The 24470-nt window shown below is 51.3% G+C and overlaps 1 protein-coding gene across 1 annotated transcript; it reads left to right on the top strand.

Moving 5' to 3' along the window:
- Positions 1–1446: 1446 nt before the first annotated feature.
- On the top strand, positions 1447–23084 carry PTGS1 (prostaglandin-endoperoxide synthase 1). Its single transcript, XM_039225111.1, has 11 exons — positions 1447–1525; positions 1619–1708; positions 8448–8564; positions 8949–9089; positions 9286–9429; positions 12088–12269; positions 12381–12464; positions 14202–14448; positions 16659–16945; positions 20349–20496; positions 21944–23084. Exons 1-11 carry the CDS (start codon positions 1519–1521, stop codon positions 22297–22299), a joined length of 1803 nt encoding a protein of 600 aa, XP_039081042.1. The 5' UTR covers positions 1447–1518; the 3' UTR covers positions 22300–23084.
- The last annotated feature ends 1386 nt before the right edge of the window (positions 23085–24470 follow it).

Here is a 24470-nt window from a genome sequence, read left to right as displayed (position 1 = left end):
TTCAGAGTAAGGAGTCAGAAGGTCTGGGAGGGTAACTTGCTGGGCCCGCAGCCTTCAGGGAGGGTGGACCTGCTAGTAGAAATGGGCGTCATTCAAGCTTTTCTCTCCTTTTTTCATCACCAGAAAGTCCCCTTTCCTTTGGGTGCCCGGAGTCTACATTCACCCCATCCCTTTTGCTGATTATCCGTGAAGGATAGCTCCTCGCCCTGCCTGGGTAGTCACCAGGGGGCCCTGGATCTGGGGTCGGGGATGGAGGTGTGGGGGGCGGAGCTGAAGCCTGGCCCAGCACCCCAGGGCCCTAGGCCCTCTATCTGGCCCACTCCCTTCTCGGGTCTGCCCTGGCTTGCCCCGTTTCCCAGGAGCAGCTGGCTCTCGTCCCAGTGGAGCATGGGAACAGCTCGGGTGGGGACATAGGAGGGGCTTCCCAGCAGGTCTCACCTCTCCCACCTGGCACGGTTCCCACCCTGCACCTGAGAGATGCACCTCTGAGTCCTTCTTAAGCTTTCCTGCCGTGGAGCCCACAGGATGGCTCAGCGTGCTGGGGAAACTGAGGGAGAAAACCTTTGGGCGTGGGTGCCAGGAGACTCTGTGTGCCCTAGCACCCATCCTCCCCCCCTGCTAGGATCTGTTGCCCCAGCTATAAAATCGAGGAGCTGGATCTTGGTGTTCCGGAAAGTCGGCAGGTAGATGTGGGTCCGGCTAGAGTGCCAGCCCTGGCCAGTCATGAACTCTGAGCTGGGAGATCTCTGAAAACCATGCGTCCTGACACCCAAGCCTTGCATCAGTAGATTTGTGGGCCACTCAAGGCAGCTTGCATCAATCCTCGGGGAGGGTTCTTCTGATTATCCCCCATTGCATAGATGAGAATACCAAACACCAGAAAGGGTAAATACCAGGTCCCAAGTGACACAGCTAGTAAGCTGTAGAGTCTGGATTTGAGCCCGGGTCTCCTGGACTTGGATGGAGCCTGTGTTCTTCATTTCGGCAGCAGAGACTGGGGTATAGCCAGTCCTCCCTGCTGGGTCTGTCTGAGGGTAGTGGGTTTCCCATCCAGGAAGCCATGTGCAGGCGAGCCTGGACTGCTCCTTGGAGCCTCCTTTCCTCTCTGGGGGTCAAGGTGTGTGGTTCAGGCCAGCGCTTCTAGGCTGACATACTCTCAGCTCTGCCCTGAAGCTCTGGGTGACCCCAGCATAGCATATAATCTCTGAGCCTCAGTTTCCTATCTGCCAAACAGACACAATTCTGGTGCCACCGGACTTCAAAGGCTCACATACCTCAAGGATCTCGGATGACAAACTGCTTTCATTGCAATCAGAATAATTAATAAAATGTTTTGGCTCGGGCGGGCGGGAGCAGAGGAAGTAAGCGGGCGGCGGCTGCCGAGGTGACAGCTGGCTGGAGAGGTGGAGCCAGGGAATGGGTGGGGAGGGGGCGGGCCGGGCCGGCCAGAGCTCAGGGGTAGAGACGCACCCCAGGAGCTGGCCGTCTACATCCCGCAAGCATCAGCCGCCTCGAACTATGAGCCGTGAGTCCGACACTGGTGCCCCCACGAATCCTCCTTTGCCTCTTGGTGGAGCCTTGAATGCCAGACTCAGCCCTAATGTCTCTCACTCTGCAGGGAGGAGTCGTTTGCTCCGGTTCCCGCTGCTCCTGCTGCTGCTGCAGCCGCCCCAGGTCCTGCCCGCGGATTCCCGGGCCCCCGCGCCGGGTAGGCGGCCCCCTCCCTGACCCCGAGAGCCTCCAGTCCCGAGCCCTGTCTTGGCCCCTCCCCCTCCTCTCCCTTCGGACAGGCCCAGCTTCCCCTTTCTGTTCTCGGTCCCTGGAATGGGGGAGGGCTCGGAGTCTGCGGGAGAGGGGCTCTCCGAAGACCCCTGGGGAGGGGGTGTGGCTTTGGTTAAGGTCTCTGCTAGGGTTTCCTTTGCAGGGGATGGGGTGGAGAGGGCAGACTGGGATCTCATGCCGCCTTGGGGAGAAGGGACAGCCCCTCTCCAGCCCCCTCACCTGTCCTGGGCCCCCAGCTGTCCAAGCTGCCTTTTCTCCAACAACTTCGTTGCTTCCTGCGGGGAGGGGGCGGGGAGGGACTCTTTCCGAAGAAGCAGCAGGCAGCAGGGGGAAGCCAGCCGCCAGTTGTCTCTTTCCAGCCTCTAACTTTCTGGGAACCCATGGGGACTCTCAGCCCCGGGATAGAAGATCTCCCTTGGTGAGGGTCCGGGTAAAGCAGCCATTCTGAGAAGACTGGGGGTAGAAATACATTTATTTACAGAGCTGGGTTGCCTCCCCCGAGGTTAAAATCCTCACCCACTGGGTAGGTGAGTTAGGCCCAGGTAGGTGCCATAATTCTTTCTAGCGCTTAGTACATGGTGGGCTAAGGGTGTGAACTTGAATCTCTCTTACCCTAGGTATTTTGCAAAGTCCTTCCACAGAGAGTCCCCCTCCTCCCCCTGCCACTCCCTTCCTTGGTCCCTGATTTCATCACCCAGAAGATGATGGGGAAAGTCAGATTCTGTAAAATTCCACAATTCCTGCATGACACCCTCCCCCCCACCGGCCCCACGTACCAGGTTTCAGGTGGAAGAATTCAGCTCCACCCTCAGCCAGCCTCTCTCCCCCAGCTTACTACGTGTGTGTGTGTGGGTGCACATGCGTGTGTGTAAGGTCGGCACATAGCTTCCTTCACCATCTAGCTGTGTGATCCATCCCTCTCTGCGTCTCCATTTCCCGTCTGTAAAATGGGGCAAGAGAGGATGGGGGTGGGGAAAGGGGTCTGAGCCTTCTGTTGTGATGATCTGGCGATTTGGTGCTCAGAGGAGAGAAGAAAGATGTCTATCTATGTGGACTGTGAATGAGACCGGATTTCCTAGAGAGAGAGCGTTTGAGTGGGTGGCGTTTGGGGAAGCCAGGAAGAGAATGGCGGGGTGGTACTCCAGAGACTGGGTATGAGCAAAGTCCCAGTCTGTGGGAGGAAGAGAAAGAAGACTCACGTGGCCAGCACTTTACAGTTTACAAAGCCCAGCTATGCCACTTCTTGGTGCTCATAACAGCCCGGCCAGAGAGATGTGCCAGACCCATTCTACAGAAGGGAGCTCTGAGGCCCAGAGGGAAGAGCCCATTTGTCTGAGACCCCAGTGGCAGAGCCGGGGCCCACCAGGTTGCCCTAGTGCCTGACTTGTCAGCCCGTGGATCTGCACGGCACTTCCTTCGAGGCCCCATCCAGGCCCCCCGGGAAACAGGGCCAGTCTGCCCATCTTCCTGTGAGCTCTCTAACACCCACTGAACCATGGTCTGTGCCGTTTTGTTTTTGTCTTTTCTACTTATCTTTATATCATAAGTGTTTAAATGGAATTATGCTCTTCACTCCACAAACATTCCCAAGGGCTCGCTCTAAGCTAGTTGTCGGCTGGAGCTGGAGGCACGGAGCTGGGAGGGACCCACCTTCTCATACGGGGACAGAAATGCCAACAGACTGTCATCCACCGGGGTCAGGGCCATGCATGAGGGCTGCACTGGGGTGTGTGAGGCTCAGGGTGGGGAGCAGTTTCCTCTCAAGAGAGAGAGACCGAGGTCGACTTACTGGAGGTGGAGATGTTTGCCCCAGACCCTGAAGGAGGTGGTGAGTGGTGGGAAGTGCTCTGAGGCTTTACTGGGAGACCCTGTAAGGTCATTCTGAGAGAAGCAGTGGCAGAGCTGGAGCCTCAAGCTCTGGGCCCCGGGGGGCAGGCAGGAGCGTTGGGAGCCGTAGGACAGGATGCAGGTGCTGGCTGGCAAGGGCCTTTGAACGTGGGTAAGGAGCCAGGACTTGGGCCTGAGGGTAAGCAGGTTGGATGGTTGAGACTAGAGGCCCGGAAACCTTTAAGGAGGCTACTGTCAGGGTCAAGGAAAGAGCGATGACAAGATGGGTGCAGCTGTACTTTGTACTTCCATTCTGTGAGTGGACTGAGGTCCAAGACGTCTGGGCATCTGCTCCGGGAAGCCGGAGCCTATGCTTTGCCTTCAGAGGAAAAGCAAAGGCCAACCTCCAGCAGCTGAGGGCTGCAGACTCACCTGAGGGCAGGTGACAGGAGACAGTGTTACTCTGGCTTCTCCGTGTTGGGGAGGAGATTGGCTTGGAGGGCAAGGCCGTGCCACAGGAGTCTTAATGCTCAAGCTTATCCCCTCCAGTCCCTGGGCTTGGCTTAGAGCTTTCTCCTTGACTACGGACATGGCATGACCTGGCAGTTGGAGCTCTGTGCCAGGCAGAGGGGCCTGAGGCCAGTTAGCCCTGGCCCACGGGGACGGGAGCCCAGCCTGTGCGAAGGCCTCCCTGCCGCCCGCGGCCTGCTGTCTCCTATCTGCAGCGCCAGCTGGGTCTGTGGGCCAGGAGGGGGCTTCCTCTCCAGTTGGCCCATCCAGCTGTGGGCCCAACTGTTGGGGCCTGGGGTGGTGGTGCCTGGCCCCTGGCTGCAGACCTAGCTGAGTGTAGGGGCTGGGGCCCGGATCTGGCTCATCAGGGCCTTTTTTTTTTCCCCTCTCTGGCTGCCAAGCCCCTGGAGTTTTTCTAAATATTATTCCTAAAGGATTTCAGTTCAGTCCCATTAAGGGTCCCTCTTGCTGCCTGGTGCCTGTGCATCCTGGAGGAGTTGCTGTTTCTTCACTGTGCCCAGAGCCCTGACTCCTGGGCTGGGGGATGTTTCCTTGCCTGAATCCTCAGAAAGTTCTGGAGCCAGATAGTCCTGGATACTCCTCATTTGTGAGAATTTGTGCGGTCTGAGCATACTGATCAACCCCATACCTGGGGTGGCTTGTAGATTCAGGGAGAGCAGATTGCAAGGTTCTCTGCTGATGGGCCAGGGGATTCGTACTGATGCAAATAATGAAGAAGGGGAGACTGCAGAGGAGGCCTCTTCAGAGCCCACCTGCTCCATTCCCTTTCTGGGACACACAGGAAAAATGAGGCCCAGAGAGTGGACGGGATTTGCCCAGATACACACGACCAGCAAAGAGCAGCCACTCTCCTGATACATTTCCGCCAGCACCTACCTGGCACGTGACCTGTGCTGGGAACTCAGTGGATTTGGTGCCTGCATCTCTCCAGGTCTCTTTCTGGATGGTTCATTATGCAGGGTGTCCTCCACTGAGCACAGAACTGGGCTGGCACGAAAGCATGCCAGACTTAAGTTAGACTGAAGGAAGGCCTTTCTCTGTGAGTGGTTCCCTGAGTTCTTGTTGTGGCAGAGGATGGTGATCCCTCTGAGGCCGTTCCCGGCCTGTGGATCAGAGTGCCTCTCCTACCCCATCCTTTTCTCAGATCCAGGCCTGGAAACCTCCAGGGAGAGAAAAGGAGGGAAAGGGAAGGGAATCCAAGTCTTGTGGGGCTTGGGCCGGTCTCCTGCTGCCTGAGCCTGGAATTCCTCCTCTGTGCCCTGCGGGGAGTCTCCACACTCTCCTGGGGAGTGCCGGGCAGATAGAAAGAATGGGGGTACGCAAGCCTGTGGAGTGGTCAGTCGCTAGAGCCCCGGATTTCCCGGCGACTGCGACAGTCCAGCGTGGTCAGGCTCATCCAGGGAAGGAGACATTCAGACTCCTCTCTGCTCACGCGGCCACCCTGGAGCCCCAGAGGCAACTGTTTTCCTCACTGGGGAGAACTTTTCCTGCCCGGGGGCAGCTGGTGTTTATGGAAAGATCGTGGAGGAGGAGGGAGGGAGAAAATTGGATAGTGGGTCTGGGAGGGAGGAGCCTCTGCATGGACATAGCCTCTCTTGGCAGGAGAGGGGTGCGGGCAGGAGCTAGGGCAGAACTCTGGGGCAGGAATCAGGAAGCCTCCAGGCCAGCCTTCCGAGCCGGATGCCAGGGCCGGGGAGACGAGGAATGTCTTTGGCCAAGCTCAGGGTAACTGGCTTCATTTTATCGACTCCACAAACATCTGTTGAGTTCTGGCCACCACATCTGGATCCCTTGGGTGGCAGGATCTCTCCAGGACTTGGGTTGAGCCCCAGTGTGTGTGTGGCTTGTGTCAGAGAGGAGAAAGTGGGGGGGAGTGTGGCTCCTTCTCTTGGGGGCTCATGGTGGAGAAGAGCAGGTTGAGTGGGAACAGAGTGGAGTGAAGGAGACATTCATGGAAGGTGTTCTGGAGGAGGCAAGGCACAAGCTCAGTAGGAAAGTCAGGTGACCCTGGAGGAGTTTGTTAGGGAAGAACAGTGGCCTGGGCCAAGGAAGGAGAAGAGCCTTTGGCTTTGGAGCTAAGGGATGGGGCTGCCACAGAATGATCTAGAAGGCCCTCTTGAGTTTCTTTCGAGAGCCCTACAGTGGTCGGGATGGGGAAACTGAGCCGAGGGAAGGGCTGGGCTTTAGCTCCTACTCCTGCTTAGGGGTAAGACTGATCCATCTGGGGTAGAGGGCCTTGTGTGCCCAGGGTGGGGGCTGGGCGGTGGGAAGCTACAGGGGCTGCTGGGCAGGTGAATTAGGCAGGTAGGCACAGCGTCCTGAGCGGGAGGGATCAATGAGGAGAGTTCCAGAGCCCTGAGCCTGCTGGGGTGATTACCCCCTCCCCCTCCTTAGCGTTCCTGGGCACGTGCCTGTGGGAAAGGGGGCTGCGTCCTGCCTGCTAGGCCTGCCTGTATCAGCTTGATAAGGCCATTTTGTCCAGCCCTCTTCCCGTTGGCCCCTCCCTTCTGCACCCCCGACGGGGGCCACAGAGATGCCATTGTGGGGCTGTGGGGAGTTGCCAGGCTTAACCAAAAAGTATTTGCATGATTCCTGTGATTCTCTTCTTGCTTGCCTGAGGGGAGGTCCCAGGGGCACTGCTGCTGGGGACCGTTCCTGGGTGGCTCTCCAGGCCCCATCCTGCCAAGTGGAGAGGCTGAGAGTTGAGGGGTCAGTCCTTGCCCAGGCCATGCCCTCATATCACAACACCCTTGCTACCCCCTTGGCCCTCTGCCACCTCTTGCTACCCTCTTGGCTCCCAATAATCCATTGCACAAAGGATAGGAGTTCCCTGTAACGCTGGCTCTGAGCCTGGAAAAGGAAGTGTGTTTGTATAAGGGAGCCTGGTGTTTTCTGTGTGAGGCTGACGAGGCAGCCCCGGCCAGGATCCAGGAGACCTGGGTCTGCAGCAGGCCCTGCTCCATTCTGTGTCCTTGGCCAAGCCTCCACCTCTCCCTGAGCCTCACTTTCCCTTGCTGAACCGTGATGAGCACTGAATGAGCTCTGAGAAGTCTACCTCTGCTGTTGAAGAATCACTAAAGTAGTGCAGGGGCGCCTGGGTGGCTCAGTGGTTAAGTGTTCAACTTCGGCTCAGGTCATGATCTCGCTGTTTGTGGGTTCGAGCCCTGTGTCAGGCTCTGTGCTGACAGCCAGCTGAGAGCCTGGAGACTGTTTCAGATTCTGTGTCTCCCTCTCTCTCTGACCCTCCCCTGCTCATGCTGTCTCTCTCTCTCTCTCAGAAATAAATAAAACATTAAAAAAAAAAAAAAGAATCACTAAAGTAGTGCAGATTTGAGCAAAGGGGCTGTGGTCAGCAAGACCTGGGTTAGACATAAGAAAGGACTTCCTAGCGGGCATTTCTCCAGGAGGCAGGAGGGCTGATGCCAGAGCTCCACTCACCCCCTCAGGAGGTTTTTCCAACTATGTCTCCTCTGTCCCTTGGTCCCTGACCTTCCTCAAGATCCTTGAGCCCAGACTGTGCTCTGACATAGGCCAAGGCTGGGCCTATCAGGAATGGGGGCTCAGATCTCCTCAAACCTACACTTTGTTCACAAGGTTCTGGGAAACTTCCTTCCTTGGACTTGAATGTCAAGTCTTGGATGGGGTGGTATGGTGGAAATGAAGGTAAATTGGTCTGGTGTGACTTGCTAGGTAACTTGTGGGGGGTTTGCCTTGTCAGGCCTCAGTTTCTCCATTTGCAAGTGGGCATTATGATTCCTGCATATATCTTCCTCCATTTCTACAAAAATAAAAGGATGGTGGGCAATCTCACCTTCCCAGTGTCCAGGTACCCAGAGTTTGGGGGCTGGTCTGAGAGAATCCCCTATCCTTATCCCTTTCCTGAACTTTACAAACCCAGCCCTTGGTGCTGGGCTCTGACTGGGCAAGAAGTGAATGCTCTAGAACCTTGTGGCTGTTGCATCTTATCAGCTGTTTCCTAATCTTTGGTGTCACAATTTCGTGTCTAGACTCTCCCCCTGTCCTATATTGATGGTATCAGGGAAGGTGAGGGGACTTCCCTTGGGGCCCAGTTTGGAGTAGGTTAGAGACCAGAGTGGGGCCTTAACAGGGCAGGGCTGGGGACTGTAACTGTGGGAACAGATAGGACCCTTAGGTGAACACTGAAGTCCAGAGAGGGCCACTGAGTGAGTTAGGACAGAGCTGTGACTTGAGTCCATGTGTCTGGCCTCATACTTCCCCATCAGGGACAGGATGGCGGTTGAGAGGTCATCCTCGAGTGGTCTCTCATCTCTGTTTCTCCCCTACAGTGAATCCTTGCTGTTACTACCCATGTCAACACCAGGGGATCTGTGTCCGCTTCGGCCTTGACCGCTACCAGTGTGACTGCACCCGCACGGGATATTCTGGCCCCAACTGCACCATCCGTGAGCCAGGCCTCCTGACTCCACTCCTGTCCTGGGCTCCCTTGCTCCCTTGGGCCTGTCCTGAGAACCCCCCAGTCCCTGCCCTTGTTTCTGGCCTTAGCTCCGTTCTCCTTCCTTGCCTGGCTTTGACCTCCGACACGCTCCCTGACCCGGCTGAAGCAGAGCTCTCCCTCTTGGCACACCTCATACCCTCGCCCTGTCCCTTGCCCTCCCATCTGCTTCTGGCTCTGTCATGTGTCGTCTCTCCCAAGGTTCCGTCCTTACTCTGCCCTGTATGTTCTGCCCGGTTCTGTCCTGGCCTCATTCCTGGTTCCCATCTTTCACTTGGGTCACTTCTGGTCCTGCCAGGAGGTCCCGACTGAGTGGCTCCCATTGTCCCTGCAGCCGAGCTGTGGACCTGGCTCCGGAATTCACTGCGACCCAGCCCCTCTTTCCTCCACTTCCTGCTGACTCATGGACGCTGGTTCTGGGAGTTTGTCAATGCCACTTTCATCCGAGATATGCTTATGCGCCTGGTACTCACAGGTGGGTGGAGGGCAGCCCCCTCCCTTGATCTGGGGAGCAGGAAGTCCCCCCAGCTCTTGGAATTCTTGGCATATGATAAGGGCAGTGGGTAAGTTGACTGTGATGCCAGATTAAACAAGTCCAACCCAAGAGAAGGCAGGGAGGGGGGTGTAACTAGGGATGGGAACCCCCTTGTCACCATATTCTCCCTCTGCAGTGCGTTCCAACCTTATCCCCAGCCCCCCCACCTACAACACAGCGCACGACTACATCAGCTGGGAGTCCTTCTCCAATGTGAGCTATTATACTCGCATTCTGCCCTCCGTGCCCCAAGACTGCCCCACGCCCATGGGAACCAAAGGTAATGGAGATGGGGTTGGGGGGGGTCACAGGAGTTGCTCTGTTCTCTCTGGGGAAAAGCAGATGAAAAAGCAATTATTGATCCATTTCCCAGGCAGGTGGTCCAAGACAAGACATATGACGTATCAGAACCATGGACAAGGACAGGACTGGGGAATGAGAATAGGAAACAGTGGTGGAGACTTGCCTGTGGTCACTTAGGAAGTCAGTGGCCGAGTCAAACTAGTGCTTTTATATTTCCAGGGTGCCTCTTTGCTTGAGTCTTGTCTACTGAATTGACGGCATCCTGCTAAAATGGGGGTGACTCAAGAGTTGAAATGTAGGAAGAAAGGAATCCTGTGCTATTTGTTGGATGCTAATTCCATGTTTGGTTCTTAACTGATGTAAATAGTTTACCACATGCTTCATCAGTGTGGGTTACACGTAAAGCCAGAGGTTTTTTTCTTTAGCTGTCCAAGACCCCACTTGTTCTTATTGGCAGGGATCTTCCTCCTATGTCCTTTTTCCCACTCCACTCTTGACTGCTCCAAAACCCAGGGAGGGGTTCACTCAGTTCAGAGCTATGAACTCTGCTTCAAATACAGAGGGGAGATGAGAGGCATTGGTCCACTGCTGCCATCACTCCCATCCCTGCCCACATGGTGTCGCTGTTGAACACTGGGTCCTGTGCACCCCTATGGTTGTGAGCTTTTGCCAGCTCAGAACCTTGCCTATATATTGATGTCCTAATATGGGTCTCAGGGCACTACTCTGATGGTTTGCACTTATATGTTTAGCTCCTATCCCTACTGCATGACTATTCTGCCAGATAGCTGGGTCTTGCAGAGTCTCTGGACTCAGCCAGCACTGTGCAGGATGTCAATTCCAGTGATGAGTCCAGATTATAGGGTGCAGACCACTCCCTCCAGCTTCCCTTTTGGTGAGTTTCCTTTGGGGTGCTTGATCTCCTTGCATGCCAGAGGAAACCAGTCTCAAGAGGGTGCAGACGACTCCTTCCAGCTTCCCTTTTGGTGAGTTTCCTTTGGGGTGCTTGATCTCCTTGCATGCCAGAGGAAACCAGTCTCAATCCAGAGAGGTTCTCCTGATCTTGAACCTTCAACATTGGGTCTCGCTTGAGGTATTAAGAAAAGGTGCCTTTACCAAAACACAAAAATTCAGTTACTCCTTTCTGTATGGAAATTGGGCACCAACGCTTCTGACACTGACCTAATTAAGGAAGGCTCTTAAAACTTGTTCTCATGACAGAACCTGCTTCGAGGGGACCTGTTGTCTTTACCCCAGACAGAAAGACTGGCATATTTAAAATAGGTGGGCAAACTCCAGTCCACAGTCCAAATCCAGTCCACTCCCTGTTTTTTTTTTTTTTTTTACAAATAGTTTATTGTCAAATTAGTTTCTACATAACACTCAGTGCTCATCCCCAAAGTGCCCTCCTCCATGCCCATCCCCCCCTCCCCCCCACATCCATCAGTCCTCAGTTTTTGTCAGCATTCAAGAGTCTCTCATGGTTTGCCTCTCTCCCTTTCCCCCACCATTTCCGCCCTTCTTCTCCCGCTTGTTCCTCCGTCAAGTTCCTCCTAATCCTCCTATACGTGCAAACATATGATATTTGTCCTTCTCTGCCTGACTTATTTCGCTCAGCATAACACCCTCAAGGTCCATCCATGTTGCTACACATGGCCAGATTTCATTCTTTCTCATTGCCATGTAGTATTCCATGGTATAGATAAACCACATCTTCTTGATCCATTCATCTGTTGATGGACACTTAGGCTCTTTCCATGTTTTAGCTATTGTGGAGAGTGCTGCTATGAACATTGCCACTCCCTGTTTTTTTGAATAAAGTTTTATTAGGACTGAGTCACGCTCATTTGTTTAGGCATCATCTATGACTGTTTTCCCCACTACAACAGCAAAGCAGAGTAGATGGTGACAGAGCTTTTTCAGGCAAAGCCTGAAAAAAAGATTGACTGTCTGGCTTCTTACAGAAAAAGTTTGAAGTTTGCTGATCCTTGATTTACAAGATCCCATCTCACCGGTTCTCAGTCATGCTTACATTATCTCATGTACTCCTCAAAATACTGCATAAAGTAGGTATCATTTGCATAAATTAGTATCATTTGCCCTATTTTACAGATGAAGGAATTGGGGTTCAGAGAGATGAAATCACTTATCTGTGTTCACACAGTCAGCAAATGGCGTACCCAGATTCAAACACAGGCTACCTTGCTCCAGGGCCAGGGAGTCCAAGTTCTTTTTTTATTTTTTCTTTATTTCTGTTTCATTTACTTGTCTTTCTTCTTTATTTTTGGTTAACTTTTTAAAGCTGCAAACACACACAAAAGTTGAGAAGAAAGTATAATAAACTCCTATGTAGCAATCTCTCCATTTCAACACGTATCCACAATTTGCCAATCTTATCTCACCTATCTCCCTTACCTATTTTTAATGGAGTATTTTAGAGCAGATTCCAAATATCATACCACTTCACCCATAAATACTTCTGAGGTCTTTTGGTAGAAAAGGTGCAATGGGCCATCCTGTAGGAGGGAGGCTGTTCTGGGCTTCCTGTGTGGACCAGTTTGGTCCAGCGAGCCCAGAAGACCCCAGGACAGGGAGGTTGAGACAGCAGGCTGCCCTTTCCCACCTTCCCAACCAGGGAAGAAGCAGTTGCCGGATGCCCAGCTACTGGGCCATCGTTTCCTGCTCAGGAGGAAGTTCATACCTGACCCCCAAGGCACCAACCTCATGTTCGCCTTCTTTGCACAACACTTCACCCACCAGTTCTTCAAAACTTCTGGCAAGATGGGTCCTGGCTTCACCAAGGCCTTGGGCCATGGGGTGAGTACCGAGGAGGGGCTCAGGACTTCTCTGGATCTAACTTAGCACATGCAGGTCAGCACCACTGAGGCAGTACCCCGTGATCTGAGTGGACCCTCTTTCTGTCCTCAGGTAGATCTCGGCCACATTTATGGGGACAACCTCGAACGTCAGTATCAGCTGCGGCTCTTTAAGGATGGGAAACTCAAATACCAGGTAGCACTGTGCTTGCAGATGGGGCAGTGGGAAAGGCTTCCTGTGGCCTTCCCTGGCAGAGGCTGCTGGGGGGCCTGAGTGGCATCTTCAGAGGACCAGCTGCAGGAGCTGGAGGTGTGTGTGAGGAGGAGAGATGATGAACCCTGGGGGAAGGTGCCAGGCAAGAGAAGCACATTAGGAGCAGACATGGCCTCTCATGTTCTCCTGGAGGTGGACGTTGGAGTCTACATATATACATTTAATTTTTCCACCATATCATTTGGACACTATGATGTTCCTGTCACAGGTGATCAAGCAGTGACCATGATAGTTAATGGTCCCTGACCTTAAGGAACCCACAGCCCATCTGGGCCACACCCACACACTAGGATGCCAGATCCATGACTTTCTGTCCGCACTAGCACTGTCCACCAGGAATATAATGTGAACCATGTATGTCATTACAGTTCTCTGGTGGCCACATTAAGGAAGGTAAAAAGAAACAGGGGAAATTGACTTTAATAATATATTTTATTTAACCCTATATATATATATATATATATATATATATAGCCAGAATATCATCATTTCAATGTTTAATTGATACAGAAATTATTTTTAATACAGAAATTATGAATAAAATATCTTACATTCTTTTTTTTCATGCTAAATCTTCAAAATCTGATCTATATTTTATATTGCCCACACTTGGGATGCCAAATTTTCACTGGCGACAATCTGATCTGTACTTAGATTTTGTAAAGTTACAGCTGAAAAGCAGGTTCACATGCCCATGTTGTTCTGAGCATACTTGAAGGTTTTCCAACTGCTGAAGTGTCAGTTTTAAAATGTAAATCTGAATTAAACACAGTTAAAGATCCAGTTCTTCATTCACACCAGCCACATGTCTAGGGCTCAACAGCTACACGTGACTCGTGGCTACCATATTGGACCACGCACATCTAGACAAGCCCAAACCCAAACCCAAAGTTCACTGCTGACTCTTTAAGGCTAGAAAAAATACTTGGCATATAGTAGGCCCTCAGTCTATGATTGAAAAGGCTGCCATATGATCAATTACACTTGTGATCACCCACTAGGGAGAAGCTCTGAGAGCACTCAGAAGGCGGGGAAGGCTTCCCCGGGAAGTTCAGATACACCGAGAGCTGCAGAGATGATGTGATGGAGTTCAGGAGGCCCAGACTGGAAAGGGGCTTCCAGCCTAGCAGTGTGTGGCTGGACTTGGAGAGGAGAAGCAGCTTGTGTGGCTCAGAAGAGTAAGGGAAGGGAAGCGTGTCTGGCTGGACACCCGAATGATGGCAGGCGAGGGTGGAGACACCAGTGGGGCCGTGTTTAGGATTTATGATTTCTGCCAAGAGCAGAGAGAGAACTTGGAAGGGTTTAGAGCCAGGACCTGATACTAGATTTGAGTTTGTTTGTTTAAAGGATAACTCTGGCTATGGTACTGAGAATGGACTGTCTGGGGGCAAGTGTTGATATAGGGAGGCATTGATGGGAGGGGTCAGCATGGAGGATGAGGGTGGGTTAGAAGCAGGTGGTGGCAGTGGGGAGAGAGAGAAAGGGACCCATTCTAAGAAAGATTTAGGAACTAGAATCAGCTAAAATCAGCAGCCTTGGTTACAGAAGATGGGCAATTGCCCTGAGTGATATGGGCAGCTATAAGAGGGGAGGGTGTCAGCTGTGGCAGGTGCTGGCACCTGCCCCATCCCCAGGTTGCCAGGAGGCCCCATCCCGCAGGTGCTGCATGGAGAGATGTACCCGCCATCGGTGGAGGAGGCGCCGGTGTTGATGCACTACCCACGGAACATTCCGCCCCACAGCCAGATGGCCGTGGGTCAGGAGGTGTTTGGGCTGCTTCCCGGGCTCATGCTGTATGCCACGCTCTGGCTGCGTGAGCACAACCGTGTGTGTGACCTGCTGAAGACTGAGCACCCCACCTGGGGTGATGAGCAACTCTTCCAGACGGCGCGCCTCATCCTTATTGGTGAGGACTCCAGACCAGCCCTGTCCTGGAAGGTCATGTCCACCGTCCTGAAAAGCAGGGTGTGTGTGGTGGGGAACAGTTTGGGTAGAGAGAGCTGGGATTAGGACCCCATCTCCTCCGCGTAAAAGCTATAAGATCTTGAGCAGGCCCCTCCTGCTATGTGAACCTCAGTTTCCAAATCTGGACACTGGGGATAATGATAGTTGTAAGGATTTGTAGAGATGATGAAAAGCACCTAGCACATAGTAGGCCTTTGGAAAATGGATGGCTGTGATGGTCATTATTAGCTGGGTGACTTACAGCAGATTTGATTAGCCAACCCAATCTGTCTCCCCACTGTACTGCTCTAGAAGCACACAGTGATATCCCCAGCCATGCAGTCAGATTCCAGCCTGCCCAGCCGTCAGGAATCCTCATGTTTCTGCCCTGCATGCATCTGCCATCCTGGAGTTTGGTAGCTTCTGGGTGACTCAGGGACAGGATATTTTTGTGTCCCCTATGGGGGCGAGTCTGCAGCCTAAAATGTCAGATGGTTTCCTGCCTGGGAGCTTGGTCCTGGACACCCTGTCCAGACGGTGTTCACTCTGAGTCACCAGAAACCACTTTCCCTCGCCTCTGGGCATCACTGGACATGGCTGGTTCCAATTATATTGCCTGATTCACTAGAGCCTGGAAGAACCAGGCATCAGGGATAGCAACAGTCTAAAGAAGAAGGGGCTTGTGCTGAAGTCCCAGCATTTTGGAGACTTTGACTAGAGAGGGCAAGTCTGTGGCTGTAGACTGGTGTCAAAGCTATGATGAAAGGTAACGAAGCTTTATGTCCAGTGCCTTGGTTAACCCTCCCCAACAACCCTATTAACCAGGTATGATTGCCCTTGTTGTGAAAATTAAGATTCAGAGAGGTTAAGTGAAATCTCCAAGGCTACTCAGTAGAGGTCTGGCTGCCATGGAAGCTCGTGCTTCTTGCACCACATCTGAAGCAGAGCTCCTTCCTGAGTGGGGGGAGGGGGTTTCCCTGCATGCCTACACAGAGCCATCCTCCTTCCCACCTGCATGTGGTCATACTCCCAGTTATGCAGGGCCCTGGGCCAAGCATCGTCTGTCCACTGTTCCCAATGGCCCTATCCATAGTATCATGATGCATATTTTACAGAGAAGGAAGGTGAGGTTCAGACAGATGAGGTGACGCAGCCCAAGCTTGGAGAGGGGGAAGGGTGGCTAAGAATGGTGATGCCAAGCTCTGGACCTTGCCAATGACAAATCTCATGGCTCCAGATCAATTTGCTAGAAACCAGTTTGTCTCATGGCTAATTGGCTAAAAGAATCAGTTCCTTTTCCTCTCTAGAGGACCAGTTTTCATTCTGTTATGGAATATTCAGTTTGTTCCTTCCCTGGCTCCTTGCCATGTAACTGGTTACCGAGAGGGCAGAGGAAAAGCTATTCATGAAAATTCTGATGGGTAAGAAAATATAAGACATGTATGTGGGACCAGATTCATCTTAAATCCTCAGCCTGCCTCTTTCATTGCTGTGGCAGCTTTGAGGGGTCTTTCTGAAGCTTCCCTCACCCCTGGAAGGTGTCGGCACCCTGAGAGCCCCCACAAAGTCATTTCCACTTTCCCATCATTTGTGACCACTCCCACTTCTTGTCATGGGCTGTGGGAGGGTGGTCACCATAAGGCCACAAAACCAATTCTCGGGCACTTCCTTCCATGTTCTGCTTAGCTGGGCTTATGACATCCCTTTGGAATGTGGGAGTAGCTGTTGGCTCTTGTCTCGGGACGTTGGTCCAACCTGAGACAGAAAGCTCCTTTCTCAGGGCACCTGGGTGGCTCAGTCAGTTAAGTGCCTGGCTCTTGATTTTGGCTCAGGTCATGATCTCATGGTTGTGAGACTGAGCTCCACATCAGGCTCCACACCGAGCATGGGACCTGCTTAAGATTCTCTCTCTCCCTCTGCTCCTCCCCTTCTCATGCTTTCTCTTTCTGTCTCAAAAAAAAAAATAAAAAAAAAGAGAGAGAGAAAGCTCCATTTTCACACCCCGTTACAAAAAGACTAAGTGAAAGTGGCCTCCCAAATTCACCAACAACAATAACAATAAAGAAGCAAAAAGCAAGCGCTGTTCATGAATAGGCCTGCCTCCCTTGCCGGGTGGCAGAATCCCTGTGCTACCCTGATGCTTTGCCCTCCCCCCCGCCCTCCCACCCCCAGGGGAGACCATCAAGATTGTGATTGAGGAGTACGTGCAGCAGCTGAGCGGCTACTTCCTGCAGCTGAAGTTCGACCCAGAGCTGCTGTTTGGTGTCCAGTTCCAGTACCGCAACCGCATTGCCATGGAATTCAACCAGTTGTACCACTGGCACCCACTCATGCCTGACTCCTTCAAGGTGGGCTCCCAGGAGTACAGCTACGAGCAGTTCCTGTTCAACACCTCCATGCTGGTGGACTACGGGGTCGAGGCCCTGGTGGATGCCTTCTCTCGCCAGAGCGCTGGCCGGGTAGGCCTCAGGGGAGCGTGGGGGAGGACAGCTGGGCTCTGGGGTACAATTGACCAGTGTCCTTTTCTGTTCCATAGGGACAGTGTCACTCTGACATTCCCTCACCCATTCCTTTATTCCTCCTCTTGGTCTTTCATTCATTCAGTGACAGCAGGTATCACTCTGGGTGCTGGGGATAGAGTGGTGAGCAAGATCAGCGTGTTTCTTAGGTCCTTGTCCTCTTGGCCACTGGCACCCTGGTGAGGAACGATAGTCACACAACAGCTAACATCATGCCAGCACTTACTGTGTGCAAGGCACTGCGCCAGGTGCTTTTCTGACATTATCAGAATTATAAGAGCATAAGAGCCACAATGCAAACAGCCCACAGTGCTCTGGGAACTTGGGGAGGGACTTGTGACCCGGAGTGGAGAGCTGTAGATAAGGAAATGATGTCTGCGCCGAGATTCAAAGGATGGAAAGAGCTCTCCCAGGGAAAGGGGTAGTGTTAATGGCAAGAGATGATCGTTCTCCGCATGGAGGGCACAGCATGGCAACGGCCTGGAGCTCAGAGGGCATGGCAACTTGAGGACCATGAGGACACTCAGGGTATGGTAATATACGCAAAGGTGTCTTCACATAGTAGGTCTTTATTAAATCACAGGCTGTATTGTCCCCACCTCCCATTCATAGGTTGATGTCCTAACCCTCTGTGCTCAGAATGTGACTGTATTTGGAGACGGGGCCTTTACAGAGGTAATTAAGGTTAAATGAGCTCAGAGGGTGGGCCGTACTGTGACTAGTGCCCTTTATGAGGAGAGATTAGGGTGTAGACATGAGCAGTGGAAAGACTTAGGGGGAAGACGATCATCTATGAACCAAGGACAGAGACCTCAGAATGAAGCCCACATTGCTGACACCTTGATCTTGGACTTCTGGCCTCCAGATGGTGATAAATTTCTGTTGTTTAAGCTCCCCCAGCTGTGGTACTTTGTTATGGCTGTCCTAGCAAATTAATACAGCACGTTTCCTGGAATTTCTAACCAGCTCCCTTCTAAGTCTCCCCTCCCCCATGCTTGGAAGCCCCTATCTCCTCTGTCCTAGCCTCCCTCCCCCTCTGCTTCTCTCCGATCCTTGTTCCTAAGCCTGCCCTATGGTGACATTGTGGCATCCTGTGGATTTAGGTTTACCACTGGTAATTTGACTGGAATTAGCATGTGTTACCACCAATGGGCAGCTGCTGGCTGGTTTATGGCCTCTCTTCTCTATGGGGACACAAGGATGAACAGACAGTAGCTTTGTGTGGGGCTGTGTGGTTTCCAAAGCATTTTCAAGGAGTGGCCATGAGGCTGTGGGAAAAGCCCTGGTGTCGTACTTGGCCCAAGGCAAGACGGAAGTATGTCGGCTCTCAGGATGTTCAAGAAAGCATGGGAGTGATAAAACAGGGCTTCCCTTGATAATCACCGCCTCGAGGCGGGGGGGGGGGGGGGGGGGGGGGGCGGGGGGGTTGCCCTACGGCCAACACTGTGATAACTGCTTTGCATACTTTATCTTGGTTATATCACCACAACCCTATCAGGTGGATGCTCTTGCCTTCCCCATTTTTGCAAGTGCAGGAACTGAAACTTAAGTAATTTGCCCAAGGTCCTTGCATTTTTCCTAGGGTTGCCATAACAAAGGACCACAAACTGAGATTATTTTATTATTTCACATTTCTGGAGGGTAGAAGGTGTGGGCAGGGCTATGCACTCTCTCTGAAGGCTTCCCGGGAAAATCTGTCCCATGTCATTGTCTTAGTTTCTGCTGCCTACTGACAATCCTCTTGACACTTCACTCCAACGTGGAGTCTCCCCGAATCCCTGTTTTCTCTTAGGACATGAGTCGTTCTCAGGATCCCCCTAAGGGAGTAGGACTTCATCTTCACTTGATTACACCTGTTTCCAAATGAGGTCACCTTCACAGGTGCTGGGGATTAAGATCTCAACATATCTCTTTGGGGGACACAAATCAATCCATAATGGTCCCACAGCTTGTAAATGGTGGAGCTGACATTTGCACTGGACTCTTATAGCTTTGCTCCAAGGTACATGACTTCACCCAATTATGATTTTCCTCCTTCCCAACCAATTATATTTGTTCTATTTAAACAGAACTCTTTCTTAAGAAAGAATTGACGTTATCAGTTCATCCCAAGCAATAGAGTTTTCTTTAGACCAATACTCCTTAACTGTTATGAAGCAGAATTTTTCTCTGGAGGCTTGTGATCTCACCAGGCTATTTGAGCTCTGTTTTCCCTCCCTTCACAGGATATTACACCACCCCTTGGTCTTGGAGTTAAACTCCAAGTTTAGTTAAGCTACAGCTGTGGATACACTATAGTTTTCATGGCAAGATTTTAGCTCCTTCCCTGCTAGCTTATGACTGCCCCTTGCCAAAGAGATCTGGCAGAAGGAAGGAGAAACAACAGACTTAGTCACCTGTGTTTCCATGAGTGGCTTTAACTGGTGTGAATGGAGTCACATGATACTTACTCTGTGTTCTTATCTTCTGGCACCAAGTTTCCCTTTTCTAGTGGTGGTTGGTTAATAGTGGTTCACTTTTAGGGCACTTTTTGAGCGTCCGACTTTGGCTTAGGTTATGAACTCATGGTTCGTGTGTTCCTGGGGGGCTCGCAGCTGTCAGTGCAGAGCCTGCTTCTGATCCTCTGTCCCTTTCTGTCTGCCCCCCCCCCCCAACTCGTGCACATGCGCTCTCTCTCTCAAAAATAAATAAAACATTAAAAAAAATAATGGTTCACTTTTTAAAAAAATATTTATTTTTGAGAGAGAGAGTGCACATGAGTGCATGTGCAAGCAAGGGAGAGGCAGAGAGACAGAGACACAGAATCCCAAGCAGGCTCTGTGCTGCTGGCAGCACGAGCCCAATGTGGGTCTCGAACTCACAAACTGAGCTGAAATCAAGAATTGGATGCTTACTAGGCTGAGCCACCCAGGCACCCCAACAGTGGTCCACTTTTTAATCATTAATTTTTTTGTTGAATCTTGATGCTATGATACAGGAATGAAAACCAATAGGTAAAAGCTCCTTAGCAGGACCCCTCCTTGAAAGACCAAGCATCTCTATTTTTTATAAGAACAGATTAGAAGACTACCATAAATTTTCGGCCCCCAAAACTAACATCTGTCCATCCATTTGTTTCTCATTTGCTGTTTCAGAAGCCCTCTGCCCCTCCAAATTTCATTTCCAGAGCCAGAATGCCCTTCCTTCTACTTGAGCTCCTTGGCTGGGGCCGAGGCCCCAGCATGGTGGCTGTTGGGTGCAGCCATGCTCTGTCCATGCTTGGGAAGAGCTTCTAACCTGCAGATCTCCTCCAGGACAGTGTGGCCTGGCTCTCAGACCACAGCTGTGTTTTATGTCTTGGCAGATTGGTGGGGGTAGGAACATGGACCATCATGTTTTGCATGTGGCTGTCGATGTCATCAAGGAATCCCGCGAGCTGCGGCTGCAGCCCTTCAATGAATACCGCAAGAGGTTTGGCATGAGACCCTACACATCCTTTCAGGAGCTCACAGGTGAGCAGCTGTTTCCTGGACACGGGCCCTGTCCTCGAGGGACTTTCAGTGAAGTGAAGGGGACATTGCAGAAACAGAATGGGGTGATAACTCCCAGCAATACAACTGTGGAGGTCATAAGGGGTGTGTGAGCACCGTGCTGGAGGGTCAGGGAGGTGAGGGGTGTGAGGGGGAACAAAAGACACTGCTTGGGGAAAGAAAGTGGCTTCTCAGCTGAGTTTGAAGGAGATAAATAGGGACATTCTGGATGGAGACTAGGGGTGGGGGGGGAAGCATTCTAGGTAGAAGAACAGAAAGGACAGAAGCACATAAGCCATTAAGAATGAGCCTACTGAGGGACACAGTGGTGAGTGTAGCTGGAACAAGGTGCTTATGTGTGGGGAAGGCAGGGGTTAGGGGCCAAATTGTGTAGAACCTTGGATTCTATGTAAAAGAATTTGGGTTTTACTCTATCTAGTGGTTCCTAAATACCTACCAGCTGCTTAAGAATCACTTAGGAAACTGATTAAAAATACCAAATCCCAGATATCTCTCCCCAAGATTCTAATTCAGTAGGCCTGCATGGTGCCAAGAATCTGTATGTGTGTGTGTACAATATACATGCTTCTTTTTCTTTTTCTTCCTTCCTTCCTTCTTTCTTTCTTCCTTTCCTTTCCTTTCTCTTTTTTCTTCCTTCCTTTCTCCCTCCCTCCCTCCCTCTCCTCTCTCTCTCTCTCTTTCCTTCGTTCCTTCGTTCCTTCCTTCCTTTCTTCCTTTCTTTCTATTCTAGCTGTTGTGTAGCCAAGAGTTTGAGAACTGTGGTCATAAACAGTGGGAGAGTTTGAGCAGGGTGTGACATGACTGTGTACTAGTGCCTCATAGAGGGAAATGGGTAGGGAAGCCCAATGTCTGTCTCTCTTTCATCACTATCTGTGAATATGTGGTCCTCACAGAGTGGGGAGTGAGCTCCTCATAATTCTGGAACCATAATCTCTGTCACTCTTTAATCTCCTGTGACAGTCCAGAAGTGGAAGAGAACACTGTAACTAAATCTCTATGTGAACTTGGCCAAGTTACATCACATCTCTGAGCTCCAGAAGAATGAAGGGACTTGAACTAGCATACATCCTTGAAACCTGCCTGTGAAGGAGGCAAGTTAGATAGAGTCTCCCTTTTGTCACCATTAGGCAGTTAGGGCACAGAGAAGAGACATGAGTTGTTCAAAGTCACATGCTGTCTGGTGGCCCATCCAGGCCCTTGAATCCTTCTTCAGTAGCAAATTCCTTCCCTAGATGCAGCCATGGAGAAGTGTCAGTCAGTCAGGCCAGAAGTTAGGGCAGGTACTCAATTGTTCAGTTGCTTTTCTGAAGTCCCATATTCTCCTCAGAAAAATGTGGGCCTAGAAGGTTCCCTCCACATATTAACTTTAATCGTGCCATGACTCTGACTCTAGCTTCCCCCCATGCAGGAGAGAAGGAGATGGCAGCTGAGTTGGAGGAGCTATATGGAGACATTGATGCCTTGGAATTCTTCCCGGGGCTGCTTCTGGAAAAGTGCCATCCAAACTCCATCTTTGGGGAGAGTATGATAGAAATTGGGGCTCCCTTTTCCCTCAAGGGCCTTCTAGGGAATCCCATCTGTTCTCCAGAGTATTGGAAGCCAAGCACATTCGGTGGTGAGATGGGCTTCAACATGGTCAAGACAGCCACGCTGAAGAAGCTCGTCTGCCTCAACACGAAGACTTGTCCCTACGTTTCCTTCCATGTGCCTGACCCCCACCAGGATGACGGGCCTGGTGTGGAGCGGCCATCCACAGAGCTCTGAGCGGGGAGGGCAGCAGCACTCTGGGGGTGGTGAACTTTGTGCTTGTCATCCCAGAATGCTGAGGCCGGGGTTGAAAATCTTAAACGTTGGGTATCTGGTTTGGCATTGAGAGTATCAAGGTCGACATTTAGTACTTTGTGTCTCTCACCCATTATCTGGAATATTGTGGTTTGTTATTCTAAATGCTGAATTCCTGATTGACCATCCAGAATGTTAGAAGCGATTCTTCTTTGACATGCCAGAACACTGAGTTCCTGGTTGATGACCTAGAATGTCAGATTTCTGGTTGACTTGGAACATAGTCATTCTGAAATGTGGAGCTCCTGATGAAATCATCTAGAAAGTTAAGGGATTCTCATTTTGCATTCTAGAATTCTGAGTGGCCCTCCAGAATGTTGGCTTTCTGAATGGCAATTCAGAATGTCATGTTCCTGGTTGCTGATCTTCTAGATCAATGTGCCAGATCTAATATGCCAGATCAATCTTGATCTGAATGTCTAGAATGATTTGATTCATTTTCCTGCTCAGTGAGATATCCACAGAGCCGGAGAATCTATGGTTTAAGGTCTAACAAGAGTGCATTGCCCGACTGTGTATACCAAGGGGCAAGGAGTTAGGGTGTTCTTCTGGGGATTCCAACTTAGACCCTGGTCCAAGGAGATAGAGAGAACAGGTGGCTTTTTTCCAGGCCACTGGTTGGAAGCCACCAGAGTTCTGTCACCATCCATGTCTTGACTCATGGCAGCTGTTTCTCATGAAGCTAATAAAATTCTTTTTCCAAATTTCCTGCTATGTATCACTTTCATCCCATTTCCAGAAGTAGTGGTGACACTGGAGTGGCCTTTCTCCTAGCTGCAAGCTCGATGTGCAGGTCTTGATCAGACCTTCCATTAGGGCCCCTAGAACCTGTCATCACCTAGCTTTTCCACCACGGATCTCCATTTCCCACTGTGGGTCAGGCATTGTCCCTTCCAGGCCGCTCTCCTAAAATCCACAACTCCCCAGCCCCAGGTGACACAGCATTCAGTTCCTACCATCTGATTAAAATAATTTCCTCCCTTACAAAGCATACAAAGGCAGAGAAGAGGGCATCTGGGGAGGACAGCACTTACTGTGTGCCATTTTCCCACACTGAATTCTCATTTGTTCTCACCCAAAAGTATGAAGTACGTGGTATAATCCTCATTTCAAAAATGAGGAAACTGAGACTCAGGATGGTCAAGTGACATGCCCCACAGATGCCAGTGCCAGGCCAAGACCCAGGCCTGGGTGGATCTGGAGCTGGGCTCTTCTCCCAATCCAGATACCTCTTGCTTCCTGATTTGACTCAGTTCCGGGCCTGATCTTGCCTCTCTGGCTCAGGGTCAGAGGCAGAAGGTGGGGTGTAGCTATTGCATGCTATGCTTTCAGTCACAAATATTTATTTTGCTAAGTGCTTACTAGACATCAGTCACTGTTACAGGCTTGGGGCTATTAGCAATGAGTGACTGAGACGGACAAGGCTTTTGTTTGTGTGGAGCTCACATTCCACTGGGGCTAGAGCAGATGATAAATAAGAAAATAATAAAATAAGACAAAGGCAAGGTGAGTATGTTCTCCCTTCTAACCCATACTACTCTGCTTGGCTCCTGAGACTTGAGACCCTTTCCCAGCCACGTAGACCACTCATCTCCAGCCAGGAGAGGACAGGTCAGAGGGGAAAGGTAAGAGGTTAGGAAAGTTCCCACATTCTCCCCACTGTGGGCTTAGATTTCCTTAGGAAAAATAATTTCCCAGAAATAATGGGGGAAATTGGGGTCCCTGGGGCTGGGCTTCCTGTTTTATAGTCCAGAAAGCCCTTGTTTCTCCTTAGTTGGCTGGAGACAGCTTCCACCATTCCTTCCTGGTCCTGTTGAATGCAAAGAATGCAAACCTCAGCTCTCAAGCTGCTCTGATGATCAGAGATTCTTCGGCTGCTGGAAGTGGGCGTTAAATGACTGTCCTGTCCTTGCTTACCTGGTATCTATTTCCTCTCTTTGCTAATACTCCTGCTTTGCCTAATGAGCCTCCGCCTCTTCTTAATTCCACTCTTGGTAGTTCTATCATGGCCAAGGGGTCGGTCTGTGAATCAGTACTGGCAATCAGGCACCCTCTCCTTATAAACTGGCCCCTGAGAGGAGTTACATAGAGAT

Source organism: Hyaena hyaena, unplaced genomic scaffold (assembly GCF_003009895.1).
Source record: "Hyaena hyaena isolate Hyena2069 unplaced genomic scaffold, ASM300989v1 scaffold_1932, whole genome shotgun sequence".
NCBI lineage: Eukaryota > Metazoa > Chordata > Mammalia > Carnivora > Hyaenidae > Hyaena > Hyaena hyaena.
The sequence above is the reverse complement of the archived record's forward strand: the minus strand, read 5'-3'. Positions and strand labels throughout refer to the sequence as shown.

Coding starts and splice junctions, on each gene's coding strand:
- PTGS1 (XM_039225111.1), top strand. Junction 12,270..12,380: donor CCAAGGCCTTGGGCCATGGG/GTGAGTACCGAG, acceptor TTCTGTCCTCAG/GTAGATCTCGGCCACATTTA. Junction 16,946..20,348: donor CTCGCCAGAGCGCTGGCCGG/GTAGGCCTCAGG, acceptor ATGTCTTGGCAG/ATTGGTGGGGGTAGGAACAT.